This window comes from Dendrobates tinctorius, unplaced genomic scaffold (genome assembly GCF_039654945.1).
Source record: "Dendrobates tinctorius isolate UK_male_01 unplaced genomic scaffold, ASM3965494v1 ptg000017l, whole genome shotgun sequence".
Taxonomy (NCBI): Eukaryota; Metazoa; Chordata; class Amphibia; order Anura; family Dendrobatidae; genus Dendrobates; species Dendrobates tinctorius.
Window position 1 is genome coordinate 6,428,414 of NW_027361685.1, and position 13,837 is coordinate 6,442,250.

The 13,837-nt window shown below is 46.0% G+C and overlaps 2 protein-coding genes across 2 annotated transcripts in view; both read right to left on the reverse strand.

Annotated features, from left to right (window-relative positions):
• LOC141082264 (uncharacterized) overlaps window positions 1–13,837 on the reverse strand; it is a 51,728-nt gene that overhangs the window by 11,800 nt on the left and 26,091 nt on the right. The gene's annotated exons all lie outside the window — the stretch shown is intronic.
• LOC141082331 (gastrula zinc finger protein XlCGF66.1-like) lies at window positions 1,294–10,793 on the reverse strand. The gene is made up of 4 exons (XM_073566278.1): window positions 10,656–10,793; window positions 1,826–1,975; window positions 1,517–1,696; window positions 1,294–1,434 (listed from the first exon to the last, which is right to left on the reverse strand). The coding sequence occupies exons 1-4, from the start codon at window positions 10,791–10,793 to the stop codon at window positions 1,294–1,296; spliced, it is 609 nt and encodes a 202-aa protein (XP_073422379.1).

Sequence of the window (13,837 nt, forward strand, 5' to 3'; positions counted from 1 at the left end):
CCAGGAGTATGGTCGCCACAGTGGCATTGCCTTCCTCCTAGGGAGTGTGATGTCATGCTTGGAAGCAATAAAAGATCTCTCTAGCAGTTAACCACAACACACAACACAGTTTCCATTCCAGGCCAGCAGAGGGAGCTCTGAACCAAAACTGGGGGAGGAGCTACTCTCTGGGGGCCAGGAAGGAAAATTAGGGAGTTCTTGTGAGGAGGGCAACGTGTGTGGACATGGAGGAGAAGAGCTGGGGGATTGAGCAGAGAGTTCAGGCTCATTCCCAGCTATAGCACATGGTCTGAAGCCCGGTCTCCAAGGCTGTACAGACACTGATGGTCCTGCAACAGAAACCGGAGGAATAGGAAGCTGTAAATGCTCTATTCCCACATAAGACTCGGAGGCACAACAGCGACATGTAAGCCAGAAGAGGAAGGCTACAGCTGTCTGCCATACGAGGGAGTTCTAAAGAGAATAAGCAAGTGGAACTTCGGTGTAACACAGTGCTGCAAGTACCTAAAAATAAGTGCTAGGAAGGAGACTACACAACCCATCTGCATAGAGAGATTCCTAAGTTGCTCCCAGGCTAGCCTGCTCCTGTGCCATCTGTAATCTGGACCCTGGACTGCATTTGCCAAGCAAAGTAAAGGTAAAGAAACTGCACCCTGTTGTGTCCTTCCCTTCTTCCTGCAACTCCGTCAGCACTGCTTCATCCCTGTGTCAGACACTGCATCCTCTTCCTCAATACCTATCCTCACTGCCCTGGGATTACTGCCCTACCTGTGGAGGGCCACAACATCATTGCTGCACCACACCATCTGTCCCAGAGGAACTGTCTGCAGCGTCGGCTTAACATCTTCATTGCCGAACACCACAGGTGGCATCACGAATCATTCACTCATAAACTTTATTCCATCACTTAACCCCTTCTACATGGGCGCCCAGGGACACGGACCGGGTCACCGCTGCTGTGACATTCCCCTTTGAGAGACCAGCCCGGTACCGAGTACCCCACTGCCCTGGCAGGGTGACCCACAAGTATAAAACATAATACTGGTGGATAAAACAACACTGAGCACAAGACCTTCACAGCCGTCTACACATCATAGGGGAGATCTCCTGACACCTTCTCTCCATCTACCTGATGATCCTGAGGAGCACTGGGATCTTCTTGGTTACAGTCCTGTGGAAGAAGAGGACGGGGACATCTCTCTGGTGTTGTCCTCTTACTGGATAAATCTGGAGGAAACACATACAGGGACTGAATTCATTCTCTACATACAGATAATTATAGGCCGTGTGTATTTAGTCCTGTCTATTACCTCTTGATGTGAGGGGCTGGGGAACCTCCATTATGACGTCCTTGTACAGATCTCTGTGTCCTTCTACATACTCCCACTCCTCCATGGAGAAATAGACAGCGACATCCTGACACCTTATAGGAACCTGACACATACAATGATACCGTCATCCCCCGATCCCTTCATAGTGTTACTGTATAATGTCCCAGCATTCCCAGCAGTGTCACCTCTCCAGTCAGCAGCTCAATCATCTTGTAGGTGAGTTCTAGGATCTTCTGGTCATTGATGTCCTCATGGATCAGGGGGTGAGGTGGAGGCCCCGTGATTGGGCTCAGGGGTCTTCCCCATCCCTCATACACAGGGTCCTGACAGCGATCACTAGAGGTCTTCTTCACCACTGTGTAATCCTGGTAATGGAGAGACACATTAATAAATCTCACTATAGACATTTCCAGAGTCCTCACCTCTCCAGTTCTGTCCATCTGTTATTCCCATAGATAAGAATGATGGAATGTGACGTCATCAGAATCTCTCACCTCTCCAGTGAGACGGAAGAGGATCTCTAGGGTGAGGTGTAATATCCTCTCCGCCATCTTGTCTCTGTCCATATCCATCCTTGATGGGTAAATCAGGAAAATTCTCTTTTGTAGAAGATCTTCTCTGAGAGGATCCGATATTGTAGAGACCTGAATGAGAAGAAGATGATCCGATGTAACATCATAAGAATCCTGTGTAATAATACAATTACTGGAGATAATAAGGGAAACATATGAGGAGATTTATTATCTTACAGGGTTTAGTTTTCTTCCCTGACATCTACTAATAAAACCTATATATTTAGGCCACAGACAACAAGCAGTTTCCTCCTCGGAGTCGGCAGCTGAACACGTTCCTCATAGACTCATCTTCCATAACGCTAATTCTCGTCTCATTACCGGCACTGGAATCGGCATTAGCAATACTGCAGGAGATATTCATTACACGCGACATGAGAAATAACTCCTTCATGATGAGGACGACATCTTCATCTTCTACTGCGGCTCTAGAGACAGATTTGGCCAGAGTCGGTCACTGCCTCCATCCCCACCGGCCGTCTATATGAAGGTTCCCCGTCTTCCCCGCACTGGAATCTTCTCTCACGTTAGATCTCAGCTCTGAGTCACACACAGAAGTTTGAGGCTTTTATAAAAGATTTTTTGTTTCCACAAACACAACGGACAGAAATGATCTGATCCCAAAGTCTCCATGTACAGTGATTTATGGGGTTTATTTCTGGCCTTAGGCTTTCCTATATTACAAGAAAAACTCCAGAAAAAGCCGATATTAAAATGTTTCTCAAGAAAATTGGCTCCAACAATTCTTGTAAAAAGAAAAAGAAAAACATAAAAAAGCAGAAGACACATTTTATTATATTTTAACAAGTGAAACATTTTTTTTTTACAAATTAACTCTTTTGTGCCCCAGAACATAGATGTACACCGCAGGGACGGCACAGATGAGGCTTCAACAAAAACCCTGACAGTTTAACCACTTGCTGCTGTGAAAAGCAAACATGACATCTAAGAAGGTGTGACAGAGTGTGGCTGAATGCCCCCCGCCTCCAAGTACTCGATAGTATGGGGCGGCCTAGTTACTCCGATACTTACATGCCTAATAATGGTGTCTGGGCTGCAATGTATGAAGGTCTATTAGGCCGGGCCAGAGGCAGCGTCCAATAAGTTACCTTATAACGCCCCCATACACATTAGACTAAAGTCCCATGAAAGCACTGATTTCGGGGGGGTTTGGCCGACCATATAATGTATTTCGGGGCCTCCCGACAGGTGATGTCAGGGCAGAGAAGGATCTGGCATCCTGAATTTCAGAGGATAATCCGTTTGTTCTTCCTGTAGATAATCCTCCTCTAGAGGAGTCTGGAGGCGACTCTCTCATACAGACCACAGGAAAGCTGGAATATTTGTGTGTATGGGGGAGTCGGGAGAGATCGCCGTCTGACAAATGTCCGCTCAGCCAACTCTGATCTCATGTGTATGGGGCGTTAGTATTACACTGACAGGCAGTGATGATACACGGCACTACAGTAGTACAGGGCATCACCGGAGCCATCAGAGGCTTGTATGTTGTATGATCGCACTGATCAGAGGGGTTTAAAAAAGGCTTAAAGTGGGAAAAATATCACAGTTTCAGCAACAAGAAATATCCATCACTATATGGAAAGCAGAGTCACTGCACAATGTTAGTTACGTCTCGTCCATAACTACTTTATTATACTCTGTTATGCTGTACACAGTGGAGTAGATAGAAATCACAGATCCCACAGCAATAGCTGGAATTGGACCCTCCAATGTAAAGAAAAAAAAATCTATCTATCTATATACACTGTTCAAAAAAATAAAGGGAACACTTAAACAACAGAATATAACTCCAAGTAAATCAAACTTCTGTGAAATCAAACTGTCCACTTAGGAAGCAACACTGACTGACAATCAATTTCACATGCTGTTGTGCAAATGGAATAGACAACAGATGGAAATTGTTGGCAATTATCAAGACACCCTCAATAAAGGAGTGGTTCAGCAGGTGGGGACCACAGACCACATCTCAGTACCAATGCGTCTGGCTGATGTTTTGGTCACTTTTGAATGTTGGTTGTGCTTTCACACTTGTGGTAACATGAGACGGACTCTACAACCCACACAAGTGGCTCAAGTAGTGCAGCTCATCCAGGATGGCACATCAATGCGAGCTGTGGCAAGCAAGTTTGCTGTGTCAGTCAGCGTAGTGTCCAGAGGCTGGAGGTGCTACCAGGCGACAGGCCGGTACACCAGGAGATGTGGAGGGGGCCGTATGAGGGCAACAACCCAGCAGCAAGGACCGCTACCTCCACCTTTATGCAAGGAGGAACAGGAGGAGCACTGCCAGAGCCCTGCAAAATGATCTTCAGCAGGCCACAAATGTGTATGTATGTGCACAAACAGTTACAAACTGACTCCATGAGGATGGTCTGAGGGCCCGACGTCCACAGATGGGGGTTGTGCTCACAGCCCAACACCGTACAGGACGCTTGGCATTTGTCACAGAACACCAGGATTGGCAAATTCGCCACTGGCGCCCTGTGCTCTTCACAGATGGAAGCAGGTTCACACTGAGCACATGTGACAGACGTGACAGAGTCTGGAGACGCCGTGGAGAGCGATCTGCTGCCTGCAACATCCTTCAGCATGACCGGTTTGGCAGTGGTCAGTAATGGTGTGGGGTGGCATTTCTTTGTAGGGACACACGATGTTGGGCTGTGAGCACAACCCCCATGGAGACACAATTGTGCCTTTACCTGGAGATAAATTCCCAGTGGGGGCAATTTCCAAAATGCAATAACTTAAGTGGGGAATTCAGCTCTTTTCGCCCTTAAGGGATCTGTATATGGAGTCTACAAACTACAGTGGGGGAAATAAGGATTTGTTACGCTGACAATTTTGGGGTAAAGTCACATTTTTGTGAGGAAAAAAGTAAAATTGTCATTTTTTCCTTCCACATTGCTTAAATTCCTGTCACACTATCCGAATTCAGATATTGTCCTGTCAGAAAGGAGAATACAGGGAGCGAAAGGGTTAATAGGACTCACAGGAGGAACCGGCCCAGAAAGCAGAAGATCCAGGACTGTCCACCTCATATATGACCGCTCTGTGCACAGGACCTGTGATGAGGTCACAGGAGGGGAGGAGTCAGGGGTCACATGATCAGGGGCCTCAGTGTGTGCAGGACTCAGTGTGCTGGAGCGCTCCCGATAATCAGCTGCGTGTGTCGCGCTGTGTGATAGTCACAGCACCTGCATGGAGGGCGACACATGCAGCTGATTATCGGGAGCGCTCCAGGGATCCGGGGTCCCGATGCAGCTATTCTGTAAGCGATATTAGCCAATAACAACTTCTCCGACGATATTCGCTCATCTCTAGTAATAACAGCTCAAAGAAATTCACCGAACTTTTCATTAAGTTTAATAGTAAGACTCTATTAAATATTGAGCACCAGCGGGATGAAGCATTGACAGCGGCATGTAAAAGTGTGGGCGCCCCTGGTCAAAATGACTGTTATTGTGAGCAGTAGTAAGATGAAGATGAAATGATCTCTAAAAGGCCGAACCTCTAAGATGACACATGGCCTTTGTATGTTAGGCTAAAATAATAATAAAAAAAAATATATATATATATATATATATATATATATATATATATATATGAGAGAGACACACATTTATTACAATTTCATAATTGCAAAAAGGAGAAAGGGCATGCAAAACTTTGGGCACCCTTGGAGATTTGTGTACTGAGATAATTTTGACCAAGATTTCACACCTTAATTAGCTTGTTAGGGTTATGGTGAGATCACATGGTGACCAGGAGCTACAGTCTGAGGAAAGGGCTAAAAAGCCTTCACTAGACCCCTGTACAGCTGTATAATGAGGCCCAGGCTTTATAGTGAAGGGACAGGAGTGAGGGCCTGCTCCCAGGAGCTACAGTCTGAGGAAAGGGCTAAAGAGCCTTCACTAGACCCCTGTACAGCTGTATAATGAGGCCCAGGCTTTATAGTGAAGGGACAGGAGTGAGGGCCTGTGCCCAGGAGCTACAGTCTGAGGAAAGGGCTAAAGAGCCTTCACTAGACCCCTGTACAGCTGTATAATGAGGCCCAGGCTTTATAGTGAAGGGACAGGAGTGAGGGCCTGTGCCCAGGAGCTACAGTCTGAGGAAAGGGCTAAAAAGCCTTCACTAGTCCCCTGTAAAGCTGTATAATGAGGCCCAGGCTTTATAGTGAAGGGACAGGAGTGAGGGCCTGATCCCAGGAGCTACAATCTGAGGAAAGGGCTAAAAAGTCTTCACTAGACCCCTGTACAGCTGTATAATGAGGCCCAGGCTTTATAGTGAAGGGACAGGAGTGAGGGCCTGTGCCCAGTAGCTACAGTCTGAGGAAAAGGCTAAAAAGTCTTCACTAGACCCCTGTACAGTAGTATAATGAGGCCCAGGCTTTATAGTGAAGAGACAGGAGTGAGGGCCTGATACCAGGACCTACAGTCTGAGGAAAGGGCTAAAAAGCCTTCTCTAGACGCCTGTACAGCTGTATAATGAGGCCCAAGCTTTATAGTGAAGGGACAGGAGTGAGGGCCTGTGCCCAGCAGCTACAGTCTGAGTAAAGGGCTAAAAAGCCTTCACTAGTCCCCTGTAAAGCTGTATAATGAGGCCCAGGCTTTATAGTGAAGGGACAGGAGTGAGGGCCTGTGCCCAGGAGCTACAGTCTGAGGAAAGGGCTAAAAAGCCTTCACTAGTCCCCTGTAAAGCTGTATAATGAGGCCCAGGCTTTATAGTGAAGGGACAGGAGTGAGGGCCTGATCCCAGGAGCTACAATCTGAGGAAAGGGCTAAAAAGTCTTCACTAGACCCCTGTACAGCTGTATAATGAGGCCCAGGCTTTATAGTGAAGGGACAGGAGTGAGGGCCTGTGCCCAGTAGCTACAGTCTGAGGAAAAGGCTAAAAAGCCTTCTCTAGACCCCTGTACAGCTGTATAATGAGGCCCAGGCTTTATAGTGAAGGGACAGGAGTGAGGGCCTGATCCCAGGACCTACAGTCTGAGGAAAGGGCTAAAAAGCCTTCTCTAGACCCCTGTACAGCTGTATAATGAGGCCCAAGCTTTATAGTGAAGGGACAGGAGTGAGGGCCTGTGCCCAGCAGCTACAGTCTGAGGAAAGGGCTAAAAAGCCTTCACTAGACGCCTGTACAGCTGTATAATGTGGCCCAGGCTTTATAGTGAAGGTATAGGAGTGAGAGCCTGTTCCCAGAAGCTACAGTCTGAGGAAAGGGCTAAAAAGCCTTCACTAGTCCCCTGTACAGCTGTATAATGAGGCCCAGGCTTTATAGTGAAGGGACAGGAGTGAGGGCCTGTTCCCAGGAGCTACAGTCTGAGGAAAGGGCTAAAAAGCCTTCACTAGTCCCCTGTACAGCTGTATAATGAGGCCCAGGCTTTATAGCGAAGGGACAGGAGTGAGGGCCTGTTCCCAGGAGCTACAGTCTGAGGAAAGGGCTAAAAAGCCTTCACTAGTCCCCTGTACAGCTGTATAATGATTCCCAGGCTTTATAGTTGTGGCGCCCCTGAGGCTCAGTCGCCACAGAGGTACTGCACCTCCTCTCTCTCTTCATGATGTGTGGTGCCCCACCACCCAGGTAAGGTGGGAACTCCTTTCCATACTCCAACACCTGCACCCCACACAACAAGGTAGTTCTGCACAACCACAAGCGGCTTTGTACTTAGAGAGTAGCAGAGCACCTTTGGTGGTTCCCTGCTTGGAACACTGGACGTGCTGGGAGGTGGGTGGAGTTAAGATACATAAAAAGAGTGGGAAAGTGTAGGATTACAGAGCAGTCCGAGGTCAGTCAGACAGAAGGTCGGCGGAGTAGGAGGTCACTCTGAGAGGAGTGAGGATCCCTGGAAGAAGGGATGGAGGAAGGAGTGCTGCAGCTGTCTCAGTGACCTGAGCCAGCTGGCACGGGAAAGGAAAGGAGGAGAAAGACGTGAACTAAACCCTAAGCTTCCATAAGAGAGAGATTAGTACAGAACGAAGGAGTATAGAGAACAGAGAGAAGTGGGTTGGAAGAGGAACCCTGCCTACAGGTTCTCAGCGCAAGGCTGGGGCCCGGACCCCGAGGTTGTATGGACACTTATGGTACTGCAGAAGACACCGGTGGAGTAGCTGGCTGTAAATGCACTACTCCCATCTAAGACTTGGGGCACAACAGCGACTGTATAGAGAGCCGGGACTCAGGAGAAGGGAGTCCGCGAAGCAGGCTACAGCTGTCTGCCGTACAAGTAGAGTTCTTGGGAACATCAGTCAGGAAGAACTCCAGTGTAACACGGTACTAGGAGATCTTCACACTTTAAGGCGCTATAGAGGAGTCGTTCAGGAAGGTACATGTTGGCGGAGTGCTAGAGAGGAGAGTGCTAACTTGCCCGGGGGGGGGGGTTTGATTGAGTCTCTGACCCGGAGGACATGGTACGGAAGCAGGCACTACAGACTGTGAAAAAAGCTTTGGAACTACATTCCCTGGTGTCCTCCATTCCTTCCTGCGTCCGCCTGCCTGGCACTGCTACATCCCCTGCGCCAGACACTACACCATCTAAGTGTCATCACATCTACACTGCCCTGGGGCTACAGCTTCACCTGTGGGGAGCTATACCATCTAAGCTGCAACACACCACCAGCCCCAGAGGATCTGCATATCCAACGAAAGAAAACGATGATTAAAAGGCTTTTTTTACTAATATAAAGAGAAACTTTATTGTTTAGAACCATAGATAAAATATTACATATCACCAATTAGGGGATTAAGGGGAAGTAAACATACACATATGTATATTGTGATTACACATCTAAAAAGACGCACATAACCAGCACCTGAAGGTGTAACCTATACACCTCCAATTATATGACTATCAAAAATTGACAGTTTTGCTGAAAAATAGTACATCAATCTCAAAGTGGACACTACAATATTATGTCCTCATATCCTACAGCTAATTTAGAAAATTCATATTATAGATGACTATTATATCATGCCTCCACCGCCGAGAAGCTAACCGTTATATATAATGGACGTAATCACTTATAATAATAGATCTTATATGGTGTGGTACCTAAATGTAGCCACTTATCCTGGCTAATCACCCATAATGTTATCTACAATACCGCCAGCAAGTGGCCACTAAACATACCATAGTGATTATCACCGGCAACAGCCGCTATGTACAAAAAATCACATCACACCATAATGGCCATTACCAGCAATGGCCGCTACATATGTAGATTAACGTCCTTACTAAACTAATTATTACCGGCAGTGGTGGTCTGGAGGTGCACAGGTGCCTGGGTAGCGCGTCCGCCCCGACGCGCGTTTCGGACCCGCCTTTTTCAAGGGGCCTAGCCGGTATGTACACCGGCGTCCTTAAATAGTGTACCCGGTCGCCGTGAAATCGGCGTTACCGGAAGTCATGTCCGCGGCCCGGAAGTGACGCGCTCTGTCACCGAGGCAACCACAACACCGGTCAGCATCGGCGTCACACAGTGGGAGTGGCCGGGGCGGGCCAACCCCACCATGTAGAGACGCCACATGCGGACAGGGGCAGCGGTGACAAGGGGACAGGCGCGTACAGGGCCGCTGGCACCGACCCATAGCTACACGGAAAACATACAAAGAACACATTTATTGTAATATACACATACTACCAATTATACACAGAATCAGCAACCATCTATAAGGACACTACCATATATATTTTTTCTATAATATATAACAATTATTACACCATCAACAATAATCCTTGCATATCATTATTAGACTAAGGATATATATAATATAAACATCATGATCCTTGCTGACTTCTTCATTTCTTGGCAACAATTATTCACCCACAAGCGGCTAGAATATATATGATGTCCATAGATATATGGTTCACTTTGTCCATCCTTATAGATCCCAACACTAAAGTAATAAAATAAAACATTAAAAGAAAAATTAAAAGAGTGATATCACAAATCATAGGCGATGTTTACCCACAGAGCAGTATTCATAGGAATGGGGCATAACTGATGTTTTCATTGAGTCCAGATGGATGGACTGATCCAATTGTCCATATCCATCTGGACTCAAGTTGGGCCAACTTCTTGGAAATCCCACCCCCACGGATCCCTGTCTCGACCATGTCGATACCCCTCACCCTAAGGAGGCTGCCATCGCAGCCATGGTATCTCCGAAAATGGCGTGGAATGGTCTTTAATGATGTTATATCCTCCGCGGTCGCTGCAGCCTCTATGCCCAAAACATGTTCCCGCACTCTAACCTTTAGCTGTCTAGTAGTCATACCCACGTAGATCATATTACATGGGCAGACAGCATAATATACTACATTTTTACTAGTACATGTGATATATTTTTTTATTTTAAACTCCCGGGATCCATTTTGGGTAACAAAAACTTCTGTGCGATCAATGTTTGGGCAAGTGACGCAGCGACCACACGGAGTACTACCACAACGACCAGCCATTTGATCTAAGAAGGTGACCATTGGCTCACCCAGATAGTGGCTTTGCACCAACTTATCGCGCAAATTCCTTGATCTTCTGGCCGCGACAGCAGCCCTATCCGGCAGGAGACTCGACAAGACCGGATCAGCCTTCAATATATGCCAGGATTTATCTAGAATCTTCCGCATACGCGGGAAGTGTGAATGATAATTGGTAACAAACCTCACTTTACCCGATTCTTTCCTGGATTTTGTACCATATAGGAGTGTGTCTCTTGACGAGTTTCTGGCCCTATTAAATGCCTTTTTGATCATTCGGTTACTGAAACCTCGTTCAAGCAGCCTTTCCTTTAAATCTTCCGCCTGCCTGAAAAAGTCTTCATTGGTCGAGCACAACCTGCGTAATCGCAGGAATTGTCCGGTGGGAACCGACTGGACCATATGTCCCGGATGGGAAGATGATGCGTGGAGTAACATATTGGTAGCAGTTGGCTTACGGAAGATATCCGTTTGTATCTCACCCCTATGATCTTTCTTCAAGACTATATCTAGGAAATCTATTGATACCGGATCATATTTATAGGTAATGTAGATATTTAAATCATTATTATTTAAGGATAGCATAAAGGACTCGAGGTCAACCCTAGACCCCTGCCAGATCAACAGTATGTCATCGATGTACCGCGTCCAAGAGAGGACGCGGCACATCGGCATCTGCTGATCTGGCAGGGAGAGGTCTCTCTCCCACAGCCCCAGGAACAGGTTAGCATAAGCAGGGGCAAAAGATGCCCCCATAGCTGTTCCCTGGAGCTGTAGGAAGAAAGACTCCTTATGCAACTTTTAAGCGAGCATAATACTAAAATTATTACTCAATTAGATGGATCTATTCAAAATCTTGAAGAAGAACTCAAATCTATTGGTACGGTTGAAAAATTGAAAACCTTTCATAGTAATATGGATAAGACTTTGGAAACTGTTGTAAAGAAGATACAGGCTACACAGTTGAATAAAATTAACCGTGATCGTCGAGATTACGAAAATAATACAGTATATTTATGGAGGAAGTTTCCATCACATGGCCATCAATTAGGTCATACTCCATCTCAAACGTCAGTCTCATCTCTAAGTGACATGTCAGAAAGATCAGGGTCATCTATGACTACTGGATCAGGATTGATGAGACTTAATCAAAGAGAACGCACGTTTCATCCATACAGACGTCATGATCGCTCTCCCGTATCTACTAGATATGGTAACAAGGTAATTAACCTTAGTGATCATAAATTTACTGTGATTGATTTGAAGTTATTGGAGAAGGGCCTTTCATTTTCTCCATCTGCATCCTTTGATGCATTTTTGGCAATTAAGGATTTACATCTGTTTGCCCGTTCATTGATTTACAAAAAACATTTTTTTGATGGCAACCTCTCGAATTTATTTCCAACAGAGGAAGAACAAATAGCGTTGCAGACATTGGAGGATCTAGCCACCGAACACAGTGTTCCAGAGGGAGGTAAGGTTCCACCCTCGATACGGCCCAAATCTAAGAGGTTTCCCCTTATATCATCATGTCCCAATGTGGACTTATTTGTACAAATTGTAAGTAAAGAATTTTTAGAAATTCCAAAATATATTCGTGGTGATAACCTTACAAAAGAAGAACGGGGACGTCTGCGTGTCCTTCAAGACTTAAGGGATGTAGTTTTTAAACCGGCGGACAAGGGGAGCAATGTAGTAGTTTGGCCAAAGGTGTTATATGAAAAAGAAGCCTTTCGCCAGTTAGATAATAAAATCTGCTATAAAAAAACTCACATTTAACCCCTTGTCCGCCTATTCCCTACAACTACATACTATTATTAATAAAGCAAGGGAAGCAGGAAGCATCACTAAGGAGTTGGCTGATGCCCTGATGGTTGTGGAGCCAACTATCCCGACTTTTTATTTACACCCTAAAGTCCACAAGGACGCGCAGACGCCCCCAGGCCGGCCCATTATATCGGGTAGAGGTAATTACCTGGAGCATGTAAATAGGTGGATAGACTCCAAACTGCAACCGCTAGTGGAGGGGTTGCCATCATTTCTTAAAGATACGGGTGAGCTGTTGAGACGTGTGGATAGCTTGCATTTGGAAGATGACATGATGCTGGTGACAGGAGATGTTGAATCCCTGTACACCAGCATCAGGCATGAGGATGGCATTAGGGCTACAACATTTTTTCTTGGTATGTCCAATTTACCTGTGGAGATTAAAGAATTGGTGATCGAGTTATTGCGTTTTACTTTGACGCATAACTTTTTCGTTTTTAAGGGGTCTTTCTTACTACAGCTCCAGGGAACAGCTATGGGGGCATCTTTTGCCCCTGCTTATGCTAACCTGTTCCTGGGGCTGTGGGAGAGAGACCTCTCCCTGCCAGATCAGCAGATGCCGATGTGCCGCGTCCTCTCTTGGACGCAGTACATCGATGACATACTGTTGATCTGGCAGGGGTCTAGGGTTGACCTCGAGTCCTTTATGCTATCCTTAAATAATAATGATTTAAATATCTACATTACCTATAAATATGATCCGGTATAAATAGATTTCCTAGATATAGTCTTGAAGAAAGATCATAGGGGTGAGATACAAACGGATATCTTCCGTAAGCCAACTGCTACGAATATGTTACTCCACGCATCATCTTCCCATCCGGGACATATGGTCCAGTCGGTTCCCACCGGACAATTCCTGCGATTACGCAGATTGTGCTCGACCAATGAAGACTTTTTCAGGCAGGCGGAAGATTTAAAGGAAAGGCTGCTTGAACGAGGTTTCAGTAACCGAATGATCAAAAAGGCATTTAATAGGGCCAGATACTCGTCAAGAGACACACTCCTATATGGTACAAAATCCAGGAAAGAATCGGGTAAAGTGAGGTTTGTTACCAATTATCATTCACACTTCCCGCGTATGCGGAAGATTCTAGATAAATCCTGGCATATATTGAAGGCTGATCCAGTCTTGTCGAGTCGAGTTTTTGTTACCCAAAATGGATCCCGGAAGTTTAAAATAAAAAAATATATCACATGTACTAGTAAAAATGTAGTATATTATGCTGTCTGCCCATGTAATATGATCTACGTGGGTATGACTACTAGACAGCTAAAGGTTAGAGTGCGGGAACATGTTTTGGGCATAGAGGCTGCAGCGACCGCGGAGGATATAACATCATTAAAGACCATTCCACGCCATTTTCGGAGATACCATGGCTGCGATGGCAGCCTCCTTAGGGTGAGGGGTATCGACATGGTTGAGACAGGGATCCGTGGGGGTGGGATTTCCAAGAAGATGGCCCAACTTGAGTCCAGATGGATATGGACAATTGGATCAGTCCATCCATCTGGACTCAATGAAAACATCAGTTATGCCCCATTCCTATGAATACTGCTCTGTGGGTAAACATCGCCTATGATTTGTGATATCACTTTTTTAATTTTTCTTTTAATGT

Excerpts from the sequence above, each read along its gene's own strand:
- LOC141082331 (XM_073566278.1), bottom strand. The coding sequence starts at position 10,793 with ATGGTCCAGTCGGTTCCCACCGGACAATTCCTGCGATTACGCAGGTTG. Across the intron at positions 1,976-10,655 it reads GTAACCGAATGATCAAAAAG|GTCTCTACAATATCGGATCC; the intron begins GCATTTAATAGG and ends CTTCTCATTCAG. Across the intron at positions 1,697-1,825 it reads TCTTCCGTCTCACTGGAGAG|GATTACACAGTGGTGAAGAA; the intron begins GTGAGAGATTCT and ends CTCCATTACCAG.